The sequence below is a fragment of the Lissotriton vulgaris genome, chromosome 11, assembly GCF_964263255.1.
Source record: "Lissotriton vulgaris chromosome 11, aLisVul1.2, whole genome shotgun sequence".
NCBI classification, from domain to species: domain Eukaryota; kingdom Metazoa; phylum Chordata; class Amphibia; order Caudata; family Salamandridae; genus Lissotriton; species Lissotriton vulgaris.
The window spans coordinates 842,425,642-842,444,241 of NC_141699.1; the positions used below are offsets into that span (position 1 = coordinate 842,425,642).

General features: G+C 45.3%; 1 protein-coding gene across 1 annotated transcript in view; it reads right to left on the reverse strand.

Moving 5' to 3' along the window:
* The window catches only part of TM4SF19 (transmembrane 4 L six family member 19), a 958,828-nt gene that overhangs the window by 755,897 nt on the left and 184,331 nt on the right, over positions 1–18,600 (reverse strand). The window contains exon 2 of the mRNA XM_086944875.1: positions 1,250–1,396. Within this exon, the coding sequence (XP_086801001.1) occupies positions 1,250–1,288 (39 nt within the window). The 5' untranslated portion in view covers positions 1,289–1,396. The remainder of the gene's footprint in view (positions 1–1,249; positions 1,397–18,600) is intronic.

Consider the following 18,600-nt stretch of genomic DNA (forward strand, 5'->3'; position numbering starts at 1 on the left):
GTCTAGCTCGAGATTGGGTATTCCCCATTTCTAATCTTCTTCTTCCAGAAGACACTTGTCTTCGAATCCCAACGGTTCGAACGTGGTATTAAAGACGCCCCCCACTATCAGGCAGACATTACTTGGGGTGCTATCCAGCAGCCGTTCCATGGCTACTACCCCTTCCGAGCGTCGCCCACCAGGAAGGCCCCTTTCATAGACGTTATAGATGTCTATAACAGGACCTTGCTTTGGGATAATTTGTATTACCAGGATATCGGAATTATTGGTGGCTATCTGAGATATTTTACACACTAAGGTCTGCTGAACCCAAATCCCTAGTCCACCCACTGGGCGACCTTTTGCTTGTTTGACTGCTGGGATATGATTAGAAAGATACCCAGGACGGTGAACAGGCTCAGCCGCCCATGTCTCTTGAAAGAGACATATGTTATGTATTTCTATGAATTGTGACCAATCCGGAAGAGCAACCTTACTTCCCAATCCTGCAACGTTCCATGAAAGAAGTAGCACACTACTAATCCTTTGCATACCAAGACGTAGGTTCCCGGGCCGACCATCCATAATAGAGGTCCGCCCTGGGCCCACTCTCTCCCCCCTATTGACTAAAAGTTTCCTAACGCCCTTATACTCTGTAGGTATTAGCTTGCCAGCGAGTGCATCTATTTCGGATCTATTACATGAGGATACGCGTGGCCACGGCACTGTGGAATCCACATAACCTGCATTGGGCGTGCCCCTTACGAAACAATCGGTGGTAGGTACCAGCGAGGCATTATTTGGGGTGCTATTGATATATATGATGTTATGTCAATCGCACCCTTCTAAACCAGATAGCACATCATTAATTAGTCTCTTCTTTTTACTTTTGTCCATAAAAGGTATTGGCTTATCCAATGATTGAATTCTGTTTAAAACTAAAATGAATAATTTCCTTTTAAATTCAAAAGCCTTCTCAACAATAGTTTCAATCTGTTTCTTCTTTTTATATGCTGATCTTTTTTTATATTTCTTCACATCTTTTAACAAATTAAAGACAACTCTATTGTAAAACATTCTTTTCCTTATTTGTCATATTGATTTTTTCTCCTCTTATCATACATTATTTTTTGAAAAGTTGATTTGCCATTAATTTCTCCTTTTTTCTTCTCATTCTTCTTTGTTGTTGAATTATTCTTTCGACTTTGTGCATTGTGCAAATCCTTTCTAGTCTTTGAAAGTCTTTTAATACATTATTTTGTTCTCTTACCACAAGACTTTTTCTTTTTTCCCACATGTTGTAGTTCATCTAATTCTTGCTGTTGTGTTTTCTTCAACTAATAGTCCTTCTTTTGTTGTTTCCTCGTTTCTGTTTTTTTAGTAATGGTAAGTTTCTTTTAACGTTGATGAAGAATCTCTGTAAATTAAAATATATATATAATATTATTTAAATAAATCTATAAAATGTACTGTATGTTCTACATAAAAGCCATTTAAACGCTTTGTTTTGAAATCACAATCCATTTACTTCAGTACCCAGGTATTAACTGGATAATTGTAGGAGTGAATGAGTAGTGTTTACGTGTTTAGAGGACTGCATCAGCAGTTAATAGAGGATTGCAATAGTGCATGTATTAGTACCTGGGTCATTGCAAGAGTACATAGGTAATGATTGGATGATTAGACTACTGCAAAGAAAGAGGATGGTGAATTTATAAGTGCTTCGGTTTTGGCACAGTGATTAGATAAGGACATGGTACTGGCTGAATGATTGGAGCAGTGCACAAAGAGTGAAAGTCTGATTGCTGGACTCCATTGGTACTACCTGGGTAATTGGAAGAGTGAATAGGTAGTGTGGAGGTGGTTAGAGGACTGCATGGAAAGGTTACATTTCATTGTAGCACTGCATGTGGTAATGTCTCACTCATCGTACAAGTACATGGATAGTGACTGGATACTTAGTGTGCTGCAAGTTGATAGCCTGGTGAATTTATAAGTGTTTGGTTTTGGCAGTGATTAGATAAAGACATGGTACTGGATGGATGATTGCACGAGTACACAGAGAGTGACAGAGTGATTGCTGGACTGCAAGGGTACTACCTGGGTAATTGGGTGAGTGAATCTGTAGTGTGGAGGTGGTTAGGGAACTGCATAGATAGTACACATTTGATTGTAGCACTGTGTGTGTTAATGCCTGAGTCATTGTACAAGTATGTGGTTAGTGACTGGATACTTAGAGTACTGCAAGTTGACAGCACGGTGAATTTATAAGTGCTTGGATTTTGGCACATTGATTATATAAGGACATGTTACTGGCTGAATGATGGGAGGAGTGAACGGAGACTGACAGTGTGATTGCTGGACTGCATGGGAACTACCTGGGTAATTCGAGGAGTGAATCAGTAGTGTGGAAGTGGTTAGGAGACTGCATGGATAGTGAACATTTGGTTATAGCACTGCATGTGTTATTGCCTGAGTCAAAATCAAATCAAAACAAGCTTTATTCGATTTTTGATTTAAAATCATAAAAGCATAACATCACATTTTTACAAATTTTAAAAAATAGACAGATTACAGTCCATACTATACAGAATAGGCTTGATTGATATCTAAACAACCATCTTCAGTCATCAAAAAAATTATTTAAAAAACAGGAAAATTACATTAATAATGTATTATCAAACAAAGCCAATTGCAGGGAACTTCTAACTTTTATGACATCTTTTAAAAAACATGAGACAGCATAAATAACATGTTCATCTCCTAGTTGTAGAAGTTTCACGAATGCTGATCTACATGTACGAATCCCCCAGAATTTAAGGATTGGTAACAAAAACTTCTTTCTGGGATTCATGTAAAATTTACAAAATAACGCGAAGTGAATGTTCGATTGGGATGAACTGTTGTCACAGGGGCAAATTAATTTGGCAGCAGACCAATCGTTACTAGTTGGTAGAGTGATCATACGGAAAAAGGTACCCAATCTAAAGCGTGTCAACAACATGCAGAGTAAGGGCTCTGGACCAGGACAAGATACGGTTGTAATCCCTCACAAGGTGTAATTTCCTGAAATCTGAGCACAGTATTTTTAGATTTTCCATGATTCCATCTGATGGTATCAAGGTGAGTGGCCACCATCTTTTTCAGTGAGGATCTAGTAACCCCTTCTAAGGTGGTAGGCTTGTCAAAGAACTCTGGATGACCTAATTCAATGAACAATTTTCTCACATAAAATAACCAACTGATGTTAGCTACCCCGTCTAATGTCAGACAGTCGCTGATTAGGTCTCTATTCAGCATGGTTTCTTCCGTAACCCAAACCTTATGCCATAACAAGATATAGGGACATCCTGATGATATCGCCAATATAGGTGACTCCCGCTTCAATATGTGTCATGTAAGTTGATGTAGTTTTTGATACACCCAGTAGGTAACGAATAAACTGGTTTTCACAACATTGTAAGGTCTGGGGACTCTCGATTCCCCATAACCCTGCACCATACGTGGCCGTAGATACACACTTTGCCTTGTATATGTGTATTAATTCTTTGACGGGTTTACCGCCAATTTTTACAGAAACATTTCTTAGGGCACCTATGGTGCGGGTGAAAGACAATTTCCTAGCTGCTATTGCGGCCTGCCAGCCACCCCGCCTATCGAACATTACTCCCAGATAACAAAACCTGTTGGCTGTTTCATTTCTTTGGTCTTCTAAGAATATGGGGCTGGGGACCCTCCTTAACTTTGCTGCACAAGGCATGGTGTAAGTTTTTGAAATGTTCACCCTTAGGCCTCTGTCCCTCATGAAGCCCGTAAATTTTTTCACTGCCCGCTGTAGTCCGAGCCTCGTTCGTGACAGTGCTGCATCGTCGGAGTATAGTAGGATGGGCACCGGGGACTCGTTTATAGAAGGGTAGTCACATAATGAGTCTGTTAGATGTTAATATGCAACCTTGTCTAACCCCTCTTAGTATGGAATATGTATCTGAGCATTCTCCTTGTTGACCGAACCTCACTCTAGCACCTACATCCTTATATAGTTCTTTTATAAAGGTGATGATTTGATCATCGATGCCAATATCACAAAGTGTTAGCCAGAGGAGCTTGTAGTCGACGCAGTCAAAAGCGGAACTTAGATCCACAAAAGTGATATAAAGTTTTCCGCATTTGGCATTTGTTCAATCGTCTCTTTCCCTGTTCTAAACCCGTATTGCAACTTGGAAATAACATGGTGATCCTCCTCCCAGGATTGGATTCTGTTCAGAATTATTCTGCCGGCCACTTTCATAAAGGCATCCAGAAGAGAGATTGGCCTGTAACAGGTGGTGTCATTTCTATTGCCTTTCTTGAAGATTGGGACCACGATGGCATCGGGCCAAGTAGAAATTAACCCAGACTGATTGGCCTTATTTAAAACGTTCGTAAGCAAAGGGGCCCACAGATCCAACTCAGCCTTATACACATCGATCGGGATGCAATCAGGACCTGGTGCCTTGCCTGATGCACTTTCTTTAATGGCCACGAGTACCTCATGACAACTGAACGTTATATCCATGGGAAATGGATTGCAATAACTAGGATCACTTGAGGTGACAGTGGGTATACTTGGTATAGATAAGTTAGCCCCAACTATCGGTTTATTATATAGTTGTTTGAAATGAGTGACCCATGTATCACCTGTTATTGCAACATCTATGGTATTTTCGCCCGGGTTTTGCAGAATTGGGGAATTGTCTCTTCGGCGAGAAGCCTCAATCAAGGACGCCCAGGCCTCTTTTTTCAAAGCAGATTTTCTCGTCTTAATGGACAATTTATATGACCTTATAGCTTGGTGGATTGTGTCTGGGTTTTTAGGTATACCCTGCAGGGCCTTTTTAAGGTTTTTTAAGGCTTTCGTGCAGTTGCTATCGAACCATCCTTTCGATTTGTTATTACCGCGTTTTGGTGCTCTAAATAGAAGGTTCTTTATCGCTACTTGGATTTTCGAGAATGCGGTCAGCACAACATCAGGGTCCTCGTTATCTCCCAAGCACCGCAAAAAGTCACCAAAAGAGGATGATATTACATTTTTCAGAAACCCGGCGGGTTCAACCCTTTCCCATTTGATGACACAACCATTTCTTGCCGTCAAATTAATCTTTGGATTATCGGAACACGTGCCTAATTCTCTACTTAGTGCCCCCCTGAGTTTTACAGTAAGTGTTATAGGATAATGGTCACTAAGTAAAACCTTTCCTATTTCCCAGTTGTTTGCAAACCTTGCGGGCGTGGAGGTCATCAGGATAAAATCTATGATAGAGTTACTACCACAACCGTTAAAGGTTGGTTGAAAAGGGACAGGCAGTAAGCATAACTCATTTGCAAAAGACAAATCAAAGTGGAAGGCGATATTGTTAAAGAGATTACCTATCTTTGTGTGGGTAAAATGTTTGGGACTATCTTCCCCGTATTCTGCCAGGCCGCACAAACCTGTAGCATGGTGGGGACAGATGGTACAATTGAAGTCACCAACCCAAATTATCACCTTTTCACCTGATATTTCTTCTTCAAGCGAGTTTAGGCTAGTCATGAGAGTACAAAGAGTGGGCTCTATCATGTTACTGGACATGTTGTTATAAAAGTTTACTAAAATATTATTGTGCGTAAGGCCCCATCTAAACACCAAAATTTGGTAATGCAAAGTGGAAAGAAACTTTCGTACTTTAACATGCCCTGTCGTTGCTACGTATATGCAAAGGCCTCCTTTGTTTCGACCCTGGGTACTAGGGAGGGCAGGTGAATGAATTGTTTGATATCCATTAATGTGCTGTTCCTCCATCAACCATGTTTCTTGTAAACATATTATACTATGTTACTTGACAACGTCTAGCCAAGTTTGCAGGGAAACCTTATTGGCTAACCCCGCTACGTTCCAAGAAAGCAGGGTAAGGAGTATCTCAGTAGTGTTCTTTGGGAGGGGCTCATCACTGATGTTTATGTTTGTGGTTATTGGAAGAGTGCGATCAGCGATGACCTGCATAACAGTTAACATTGGGGATATTTCACTAGGGTAAGTGTTCCGATTACAGCAGCCTAGTTCTTCTGGGGGGTCCGCAACAGGGCTATCATTAGACGTAACCAGTACGTGTGGATTTAGGTTAGATTGATCTGTAGAGCTAATAATGTTAATCAGCATCTCTACCTGTGGGGTATCATGGTGGTCTATAGTTAGAATCATTATTGGAGTAAATGTACCCTTGCCCGCAGAGGGTTTTGCCTGTCTATCCAAATCTTCAAGGCCCGACAAAGCGTTATATCTATTATTTAAAGGAATTTGCCAGAATGGTGCATATGGAGGGAGAGGAACAGGAACAGGATATGCGTATCCCCCCAAAACCTGGGTAGCCTGTTAGCGGGGCTAGGATTGTGCCACGTAGGTCTCCTTATAATTGGGTTTATATTAAATAAAGAAGGGACGCGGGCATGGTGTAAGGAATTATTAAATGTGTCTCCACCGCGCCAAGAAGAGACCAGTGGCTGAGGGTAGAAATAACTCAGATCCCTCGTTGAGATGCCATTTGATCCCCGGGCCTCGTACCAATCGGTAATATGGGTAACCACCCTGTGGTCTCTGAAGTTAATGACAACTACATCCCCAGGTAGATCTTTAGGTCTTTGTCCCACCCAGGACAACCTTCTCACGTTCACTATCTCTCCGTCTAGGTGAGGGGGCAATGGCCTGTTGTTTCTAAGCCAATGGATTACCTTATTCTTTAAGTCTAGATTGCCTTCCCTCTTACCTTCCATGAGTTTAGGGACCCCCGTTGTAAAAAGGTAGGAAGCAACCAATAAACAAAGATCCTTAAGTGTTGCCCGGCGGTGTCGCCTCTTTAACCCACAAAACATTAATCAATGAAGAGGCAGGCGCTGGAGACTGGAAGGCTGGAAACAAGGGTTTATTCTCTCCGGAGGAGAACACATCAGTTCGGACAGCAAGTATCGTCACTAGGTGCTCTAACTGCATCTCTGAGGCCTGGCCTCTTATACTCAGGTTTATTACTTTATTGCATAAAACACATTTCTGTCAACCCTTTGATGTACGGAAAGACATCCTCGGAATCCCCGCTTCAGGCCCGTTCCCACACACATTTACAGTTGAAGTCCCCACCCCGGTCACAACAGATGATGATTATCGTGCAGCTGGACATTCCGCCGATTCACGGAATGTGTGAGGTTGATCGGATCTCATGGGGTGGGGGCTTTGATCAGCTCAAGGATCCTTTGATGGGGGGGGGGGTGTTTCCTACTGTACAGGAGGAAGGGGCAATGACAGTATCCGCAGGGCCAGGTGGCGGCTTGGGAACGAGTGAGACAAACGGGCACAAAGGAAAGAGGGGTGTTATCAAGGGATCCGGGACCATGAAAGGGATGGAGGGAAGTGTCGCGCTGGGAACAGGATGGGGTTCTGAGGCAGAGCTGCGTGGAAGAGGGGTTTATGACCCAAGGCATGTGAGAGCGGGGGCTGTCAGCGTGCGGGGGATGTGCTTGTGAGGGCGAAGAGCCGTGTTAAGGGTCAGCGGCGTGCAGAGTGTGGTTCTGACCAAGGCACCTAAAATGGCGGGTGTGCACGACAAAAAGTGTGGCATCGGGGAAAAAGGCAAGATGGCGCAGATAATGTTTACCAAACCGTATTAATTTTCCACAGTCCTCCCTTTAACATTCACAAGACATCTTGCTGGCCTATTTCCTATCCATGTCTACTGTGGCAGTCATAAGTAAAGAAGTAGGAACCTAGGCGAAGGAACCTAGGCGAAGGAACTGTGCATAAACATTACATTTAAAATCTTTCATCTTAGGAGGCGGGCCCATCGTTAAGCTCGTTGCAGGAAAGTCATAGTAATGCAATGTCGGACAAAAAATGATTCTGTAGTGATAGCGTTGGGTACATTTCATAGATGCTTATAGTCATTCGGAATATGAACTGATAGGTTATTACATATGTAAGTTCATTTCATACTCTGTTGGAGCATAATCAATACAATGGTGGCTGGGAGAGAAATGAGACATAGTAAAAACGATAATCAGGGGTGTCACTGTTCGAAGAGGAGGGGTGTTGCTTTTTCCAGTGTCTTATTGTCGTGGATCATTATTAGTGAGTTCTCAGCATTCTTTGTCGTCTTCTGTTGGCACTGTTGAGCACCGGCGGTGGAGCTATGCGTCCAGCTCTATTCCGGGTCCTGTGTTGCAGGGCATGACCTTTTCCTCGTTTTTCTGGTCAAAAAGGTCCTTTTTCGCCCTGTGTCCTAACTGTTCTTTCATGGGTACCTTAGACAGGGCACCCAAGTTTCATTTTAGTTTGCAACAAAACCCTATTCAATCTGACTGCAGTTTTTGTTCTTTTTCGAGTCGATTGTCAAAGAGTTCAGGTGGAAGAAGGGGGGTGTGTGGGTAGTCCTTGTGGTAGGTCGGGGGAAGAGGGGATGGAGCAGGGCCAGATCGGGAACAGACCAAGGGGACGGAAAATTTCAGGTAGGTGGGCCCATGACCGGGCTCAGAGGGCGGGGACTTTTCGGCACATGTTGATCATCGAGCAGGGGCAGCAGGTCAGCCCTTTCCTTTCATTTTGTCAGAAACAGTGCCTCGTCCTGCGACTCCTTACTGTTGCGGTCCCGCCTTGGTCAATGTCGCAGGTGTTCCGCGATCTGCAGTCAGGCCGCGTGCTCCCACATCCGGTCTCTCTCTCCTCCGACAGTGGTACCCTTAAATGAGTTTGAAAAGACAGTCTTTAGAGAACTGGCAGAGGAAGGTAATTACATAAGTCTATTTCTCTCCCAACTCCAAGCAACTGGGGAAACATCTGTTACATTGGGGTTTACAACCAACGTATAAATAATTGATGATAGGTTTGCTGGATTCCCTACAACTTTCCATCGTAACTATTTCTTTGGCGTTTGTTGGTATTACATTCATTGTCGTGGTACGAGGTCTGATACCTATTCATTGCATTTGTTTATTACGGTCACGTCAGTTCTTCTGGCAGAGACCCACTTTTCCAGTACGAGTCTTACAAAGCTATACCGTTCTTCAGGGCTGTGTATTTTACGAAAAAGTGCAACGTGCTATCACCATGGCCTGATAGATATCTTTCTGAGGAATGAACATAGGCTAAACAATTTTCCATTGTATCATTGCATCCTATCTTTCAGCTAAACATTTTACTTTCAACAGGGTTTACTGCAACAATTTCTTCATTTCGATCTAATCTTAACTTCGCAAACATCATTCCACTTTCTACATAGTCTCTCATAACCTAGCTACTTCATTAAAAACTGGGGGGGGGGGCTTGCGATAACTATTCAACTCATCCTTGGGGTGACCGGGGTCTTATGGAAAACAACTAGGAACATAGCAGACTGGGGTGAGGGACTATCGTCTTGCTTTGTGTCATAAGGGTGTTATCTAGCAGAAGGCTACAGTTCAGTTGATAAGCGTTCAGGGACATTTCTCGAATTTCTAAACTTCGTAGCTTGTTCATCAACAAATCATTTCTAGGAACAACGGCTGGTCTGTGTCAGTTGTAAGTCAACCCATCTCTTACAACCGGAGGTGTGCCACATTTTTCAAACTCTCGTCCGGGGCAGCTGATACAAAACTGGGGGCGTTCTGGGAAGACGGGGATGCTTCGATCACTTTTACCGTTTGGGCATTGAGACAATTCGGGACGGGGAGGGTCGCGTTACCTGAGGCATTTTTATCATAAAAGCCACTGACATGTGGTTCTCTTATTACGGGTCAGATTAGGGAACCTCAGTCGTCTTACCTGTCCTTTCTCTTTTGGCCAATCTAGTTTTTATCAATATTTAGCAGAAAGGAGAGGTAGTAACATGGCATCAATGTGATTTTATTTAAGACAAATTTGTGCAAATACTTGCGGTATTTTGAGCCAATTGGGTGGTGCACCATGGATGGTGGTTCGCCAATTAGGTGCAAGTCGTTAGGAAGAGTGAGAGTGTGGAGGAGAGAGAGAGAGAGAGAGAGAGAGAGAGAGAGAGAGAGAGAAAGATTTGCGACAATAGGCTAAACAGTACACGTGAGACATGGAGATTGGCCGTGTACTAGGATAGGCTATTCAGCGCATTACACAACATGAGACATTACGGGTCTGTGTTAGAATTTAGAAAGCATGCAGTTTGGGACGGACGAGCATTAGGCCGGGTACAAAGGGACATGCATTGAGCAAAAGGCACCATTGTCGTCGCACTTCTCGCACTCTCGGTCCTTTGCCTAGTTAGGTCAATGCTTCAGTCGCATAGAAAGCATTTTCTCATAGTTTCAGACATACGTGACATGTGCTCATTCACGCAACACGGGTTAGGGGTGATCGCGTCCCATCATATCATACAACTATTGGCCCTTTTCGTTGCAAGAGTAGTTCGTGGGGGTCCTTAGGTGCCACCTTGCAGCGTTAGTCCGCTTCATGTATCAGACATGGCGTGGCTTCAGATCTTCACTATACCCCAGTCGTGATTCCAATGTAACCTGTAGGGGGAGAAAAAGAGGGGAAGGGAGGGGGGACAGCATTCGAGCATATCAAATGTACGGGCACGAAAGTCCTTTACTTACCACATACTCGTCTTATTTCCTCGGGATGTAATCCCTGGGGTCTTGGTTTCTGAAGCCAGGGGGGCGGACAGTGTGGTAAGGATGGCGAGCGATAAGTTGATCATGAGGGAGACGGTCCGAGTGTGGCATTATAGGCCGTGTGTAGGGAAACGTTAGAAATCAGAGGCGCTTAGTGCGAGGTACCTAGTTTGTAGATGTATCTAGCTATCGGGATCCTTAAATCATTTCCAATGCTGCGATGTCCTAAGGCATACCAGCACTTCGGCCAACCCTGTTCCCTAGTACCTTCGAGTACCATACCCTTATAACATTTTATCATTCATACCGCTTCACTTTACCCGTTCTCAGAAGTCGAGGTCCTTCCCCATGCGTTTGTTCCTGAGCCAGTCGCACACTTGGAGGCAGCGTATCGTGCCTTAGATTCGATCATCAATCCGGGGCTGAGCAACCATTTTCTAGTAACCTTAAAAAGAGAACAAAACAGAGCGCACAGAAAAACCCTCCCGCTGATCCCATATTTACGAAAGTATGCGATACCTGTTCATAGTTTGAAAAACCTTTATTTGCACAATTGTTCAGCATGTAAATATGAGAGTGCAATCGTATTTGGCCGGACACGGCGTTGGCTGAAGCGCGTACAGTAGGGGGCGGGGGGCTATTTTGCAGTATTAAAAACATTTTAAAAGCTTTTATTTAGTTAATTGCAGGAAACTAAAAACGTCTATCAATAGTTGAGGGATCAGGGGGCATTCATTTCATAATTGGAAGCATAGTCAGACTAGTTGTAATCAAATTTCCTATATGCATACCGTGGGTGTGTGTCATAAGCGACGTTATGTATCAGTTACAATAATATCATAATAAATCATACATTGAAACCAACATTTTAACGGGATCCTTTTACGTGTTCGCCAAATGAACCCTCCCTCTTTTTCGTCAAGTGTACAAAGGATCATATACATATCTCAGAACATCAAGTCTTATTAGCTAAAAACACCACGAGGTGTTCGTGAGTTCCTATTGACACCGGCGCCATTTTGGGCGAGGCAGTGTTAGTCCGGAAGTAGCATTAGGGACAAAATGTTTCCAACAACCGGCGGTTGGACCAGAGTCCCTTTCGGCAGTTCAAAAAGACTTGTGCTAACAGAAGGGGCAGGCAATGTGGACCATCAATCAAAAGGGGAGGGAGGCAAACATTTCCCCTACCGGGTCACGTTGAGGTTCAGCCGGAACTTGCTCAAATTTGTTAGCCCACAATGTTTCTGGATGGTTCAGACTGAAGCTGGTGCTGACACGAGAGCACCACCATCTTGTGGCTACGTTGTGGTCATTTCGTTAGTGATCAAGGCAGTTGTTTCCCCCCGGAAGCCTGTAGGGGCCAAGGGCTCCTAGGACTCTTGTAGAATCTTCAAGGCCATGGGGATGCAAAGTTACTCTAGCGGCCTAGATCCGGCTTCCAGGGGGCCCAGACGCCATTTTGGGACCCCGCAGCAGCCGCCCTTCGTCGTGTCTACAAGAGTGGATGAGACTTCTTGGGGCGAAAAATGGAACACCGTGCCGTAGGAGCAGGACATTCGGCTTGGGGCGCTAGGGTGCAGCTGTGGTGCCTCCGCCTGGGGAGGCGAGGGAGGCTCGCCCACGCTGCCTCCCTTTGCGCAGGTATACATGATGGCCACCCCACATCCTGTACTCCACCAGTACACTGGGGGGGCCATCATATGTCTCGTGCTGCGCAAGTATGGTTGCTGGCCATTCCATGTCCTGTGCTGCGCAAGTAGGGTCGTCGCCCGGCTGGAGGATTTCGGCGCCGGGCCGGGGCTGGGAAACCTCCACCTGGGGAGGCGAGGGAGGCTCGTTCGCGCCGCCTCCCTCTCCCAGCCCACCCTGCACCAATTTTTCAGCGGAGGTATTTGTGATGGCCGGACCAGGAGATACGAGGGAGGGGGTCATCTGCATCCGCCCCCTCCCTACTCGTGGCCCGGGCCGCGGCAGTGAAAACCAGGAATCCTAACCGCTAGACCATATGGGAGAAGAGGATGGGACATGCCGGGCCCATGGTGCCTCCTGGACATCCCACTCTGTGATCGCTGGCTGTCGGCAGGACCCCACCCCACACGTGCTGAGTGTTTCACCTTCCGGATGGGCATGACCGGTGACCTGTTGCATTTTGGGAACTTCCGGAGTGGGGGTAGGTATTCTTTGTTCATGTTTTTTTTCTATGGGGCATGGTAGGAGGCGGGACAGGCATGCCTGGGTAATGGGGGGTGGGGTGTCCACAAGAACAGTTTTCCTGAACGGGGGGTTGTCTATGCAGGCCTGTAATTGCTTTTGTCCACAGAGTGGGGGCAGCAGAGAGTAATCAGTCCCATTGCACTCAAAGTTTGAGTTCATTAATGGAATGTGTACTAATCTGTCCGAAACTACTCTGTGTGTTGTTTCTGTATGTTATCCGAAAGGGTGGCTTTTGTGTTCGGGAACAGTAGCGGTAGTACGGGGTTCGTCACCGGGTAACCTAGAGCTTGACTGGGTTTCCCGTCTTAGCGTTGTTCGACCTATGAGAACTCAAACATGTCGCTGAAATCTGTCTGGCGAAATCTGTGCCATCGGGCGTAATCAAACGTGGTGGTTCTATCTGGCCTGTCCGTGTAAGTCTGATTCGTCTTTGTCTCACGCCTTTTTCCTTTCTGCCGGCCTGTTATTTCTGTCGGCCCTCTGCTCTTACCCGTGTTCAGTAGAGTCGGGCATTGGGCTTTCCAGTGCCCGGAATATTTACAAAAAGCACATTGGTTTTGCCCTAAGTCTGTTCGTCCTGTGCGTAGTGTCGGGGGATTACTTTCGGGTCGTTGTGTCTTGGGATTGTCCTGTCGGTATATCCCTTTACACCGTTCCCTTCCTGTGTTTACTCCTTGGAACCGTGTCGCCGCTATCCCTTCCTTTGGCCTACCAGATGCTTGGAAGGTTGTCTGTCGCGTTTCTTTACCTACTCTGACTTCGTCTCTTTTCTTTTGTTGCATTGCTTCTTTGCGCCACATACCGAGACTGTCGAGCATGATAGGCGTTGTCTTACTACTACGAAGGGCTATTTCTAACGTTTCTATTTTATCAAGGTTGAAGGATCCTATCAGTGGCCACTGTTTCTCTTGGTTTTCTTTGGTATACCTATGCCACAGCTTACTATAGGCTATGGTAACTAATCCATTCTTTGTGAACATGTCTTTATTAGGGGTGCCTTCCAGCGGAGCTAGATGGTCCACCTCTAATAAACGGTCCGGGTTGAACCAGCTACCAATCAGTGAGGAGAAGATAGGCATGACAGATCACTATGGGGACAAAGGTCCGTGTTACCTATCCTTCACTACCTGCAAAGACTAGACAGAATATTGCTATTTTACGTTGTTTGCAAATAGTGAATATCTCAAAAGCAAAATCTATTCTGACAATAAAACAGGGAGCTACCCTTACAATCAATCAATCAGTCAATGAGTCAATCAATCAGTGGGGAGAATAAGTAGGCCCGCAAAGGTCTGCGTTACCTACCCTTTCACCATCTGCAAAGAGGGAATCTGTTCTTTCCTGTTTGTAGATAGAGAATCTCCAGAAAACAATCCGCGAACGGTAGTTCGGGTTCAATCAATTAATCAGTGAGGGAGAAGGAAATCTCCAGAGAACAATCCACGAACCGTAGTTCGGGTTCAAACAATCAATCAGTGGGGGAGAAAGATAGGCACGATGGATTACAATGGGGACGAAAGTCTGCGTTACCTATCCTTCACTGCTTGCAAAGGGAGAGCCTGTTGTTTCTCCGTTTGCAGACAGCGAATCTCCAAACGAATCAACAAAGAGTAATACTAGTATTTTCCAAACAATCAAGCAATCATTTCGCAATTCGTCGTGTTTACACGATCTTACCCGGACCACATGGGCTGTTTCTCGTCTTCCGCGTCCAGCGCCCGATTGTCCTCCAATCTCCGATATTGCCACGGCACTCCTGATGGTTCCCAGTCAGGACCGTAGATCACTCGAGAGAGGTCGATTCGGAACCAGTGAAGTTCGGATGATCGGCTGCCAGACGAGGGTCTATTGGGCAGGAGCTCTCCCGATCATTGCAGTCGTTCACTCTGTCGTCAGGACCTCTCCCACTGGCTCCACGTGTCGCTGATGGGCCCCACGTTTGGGACGCCAATTGTAAAAAGGTAGGAAGCAACCAATAAACAAAGATCCTTAAGTGTTGCCCGGCGGTGTCGCCTCTTTAACCCACAAAACATTAATCAATGAAGAGGCAGGCGCTGGAGACTGGAAGGCTGGAAACAAGGGTTTATTCTCTCCGGAGGAGAACACATCAGTTCGGACAGCAAGTATCGTCACGAGGTGCTCTAACTGCATCTCTGAGGCCTGGCCTCTTATACTCAGGTTTATTACTTTATTGCATAAAACACATCTCTGTCAACCCTTTGATGTACAGAAAGACATCCTCGGAATCCCCGCTTCAGGCCCGTTCCCACACACATTTACAGTTGAAGTCCACACCCCGGTCACAACAGATGATGATTATCGCGCAGCTGGACATTCCGCCGATTCACGGAATGTGTGAGGTTGATCGGATCTCATGGGGTGGGGGCTTTGATCAGCTCAAGGATCCTTTGATTGGGGGGGGGGGTGTTTCCTACTGTACAGGAGGAAGGGGCAATGACAGTATCCGCAGGGCCAGGTGGCGGCTTGGGAACGAGTGAGACAAACGGGCACAAAGGAAAGAGGGGTGTTATCAAGGGATCCGGGACCATGAAAGGGATGGAGGGAAGTGTCGCGCTGGGAACAGGATGGGGTTCCGAGGCAGAGCTGCGTGGAAGAGGGGTTTATGACCCAAGGCATGTGAGAGCGGGGGCTGTCAGCGTGCGGGGGATGTGCTTGTGAGGGCGAAGAGCCGTGTTAGGGGTCAGCAGCGTGCAGAGTGTGGTTCTGACCAAGGCACCTAAAATGGCGGGTGTGCACGACAAAAAGTGTGGCATCGGGGTAAAAAGGCAAGATGGCGCAGATAATGTTTACCAAACCGTATTAATTTTCCACACCGTGAGGACAATTACAAAAGGGGCTGAATTTGGGGGTAAATCTAAGTGGTGATGAGTTTTGTTGCCATTTTTCTCAAGAGGGCTGACTCTATCCGAATTTGCAATATTGGATTTAAATTCTTTATGTCCTGATGTCCCTTCGGCTTGTTACCCTAACAGGACTTTTACTGCCCTTAATATTTCGTGCATTTCCTGGGGGAAGTAATTTCTCTCCTGCCTGTGCTTCTCTATCAATATTATGTACCGATTGTTGAGTTGATTTGGGAGATGTAGGCCTCAGGGATTGTGGGTTTGTAAGCTTATTTGTATTTGCTTCCTTATGGTCAATATGATTTACAGGTGGTACAATGGCTGGGGGCGCCGGTACAGGCTTCGCTAGGTCCTTGATTAGCCCTGTATTTGTACTAATTGCCTGCTCAAGAATTCCCAGCCAATGCTCTATTCTTTTTAGTCTCTCTATTAATGGTAATGTAAGGGATCTAAATAGATGTTCCATTCTTCCTACTAATTCAGGACTCGATGTTTCTTGTAACGGACAATGTGGTAAGGTAGCTAAGCCTGGTGTTGTAACTGCATTAGATGGGGGGGCTTTAGGGGATTTACCAGAGTCAGTGTGATTAGTCTTATTTCTCTGTAATCCACTCCCCCTCTTTCTCCTTTTTCTTGGAGGCGAGCCGTGTACTCTAGGTGGCTTTGATTTTTTTGCCTTTTTTTGGATGACGTCTACAACTGGAGAGGGCGCCTCAAATAGTACTTCAACCTCTGGGATCGTATTACTAAGGGAGTCTGAAACACTTATGTGCAGTTCATTAGTCACATCTGGTGAGGGGGTTGTGTCTCGTAGGAGTATTGGGATGCTGTCATTATTAGATATCTCAATGTCCTCATTTTCAATGTGAAGACTTGTGTGTGGGCTCGTGTGTGGAGAGGTAACTTGCTGTATCGGGCCCAAGGACGAGCGAATATTTTTCATGAACTCAATTGAGCGGCGTCGCTCAGCCCGTCGCTCAGCAAGTATGCTTTCCCTATCCTTCTCCACAGAGCCCCTAATAAGATAATTGTCAAGTGTGCCTCTGTTTACTCCTCCTGCCGACGTTGATGATCCTTTTATAAGACTCGAGGCCATGGTTCCAAAGGGCAATGTGTAATACACTTAAGCATAAGAGTAATGTCAATCATGAACAAGGGCAGACAGTAGTTATAAAATGGCTTCGACCTAACAGTAATGAATGTCAACTTACTAGTATATACCGAGAGCTGGCTTTGCCGAAATTTTAGAGTATAGGCCCAGCCCGGCCTCCTCAGGCCTCTGAGGGCCACAGAGGGCCCGCCCTTTGCCCGGGCTTAGCCCGCGACGCGGGGGAAGGTGTTGTAATTTCTGCGCCGGTTGGCGCGCTGGGCGCAGATGCGACTACGAGCCGCTGAGGATGCTGGGTATTGAAGTCCCCACCCTTCGCTCGGCGGCATCGCAGAGTAGTCCTTGTTGCGAGATGGCGGGAGTCGGGAGGCTGGCTGGCTCAAGCGGTGTGGGCAGCGCAACCAAAACAGGTATCCTACACTTTTGGCAAGTATTTGTACCGGATAAGGAAGGTTCCCCCTGTGTCAATGTAGAAGTAAGTGGATAGTGACTGGATACTTAGAGTGCTGCAAGTTGACAGTATGGTGAATTTTTTCAAAAGCCTGACTTTTGCCTTCAAAGCTCAACAAGGCACTGGCCCTAAGTACATTAGGAAACGTCTCTCCCGCTATGTACCTAGCAGGTCTTTGAGATCATCTTATTTATCCAAGATGACAGTCCCGGCTATCAGGCGGGCAAGGTTGGGAGGTCGATCATTCCGCTATCTAGCCCCAAAGGCTTGGAATGAACTACCACTCTTCCTCAGACAGGCTCCCAGTCTCCTTGCTTTTAGAAAAGATCTGAAAACGTGGCTTTTTACCAAATAATTTTTTTTCCCTTTCTTATCTGCCTGCATTTTAGTTGTTATGTTGTTGTCTTACTTGCCGATTTTCTTCGTCAAAGCGCCGGGATGCTCCCTGGAGTAGCCGTGCGCTATAGAAGAAATAAACTAACATAACATAACATAACATAACATAAGTGCTTGGGTTTTGATGCAGTGATTAGATAAGGACATGGTACTGGCTGGATAAATGGAGGAGTGGACGGAGATTGATAGTGTGATTGCTGGACTGCAAGGGTACTACCTGGGTAATATGAGGAATTAATCAGTAGTGTGGAGGTGGTTAGGGGAATGCATATATAGTGCTTATTTGATTGCAGCACTGCATGTGGTAATGCCTGAGTCATTGTACAAGTACATGGATAGTGACTGGATACTTGGAGTGCTGCAATTACCCCTGCAAGTTCACTGCATGGTGAATTTATAACTGCTTGTATTTTGGCGTAGTAATTACATAGGGACGTGGCAGAGTGATTAAAAGAGTCCACAGGGAGTGACAGGGGGATTGCTGGACCGCATGTGTAGTGCTTTGGAGATTTTACCACTGCATAAGTTAGTGCATGAGTCATTGCATGGGTAGTGCTTGGATACTAACTGGGTGATTGCACAATATAGAATCAGTAAATCATTTTTCATATACTCATAAAATCACATATTCAGTACCTTTGCACTCTTGTATCAGTCAAGCACCCCTCAATAATTCAGTAAATATACATACAACTATATAAATACCATCTGAACACATACATGAGTCAATACATGCTATTTAATTAAGTAGATAACTACAACATACAAGAAAGAGTAAAATGCGGTGGTTTACTTTTGAGCTACATTTTGACCATTAAATCTAGAAATATGCGACATCATCAAACTGTACCACTCAACAGACTTAAGGAAGAACACTAATAAACAGCACCTTTTATGAGCATTTCTAAAACCACACTTTTATTACACATCTTCAGCATTATATCTGAAATGATGTGACATCATTCAAC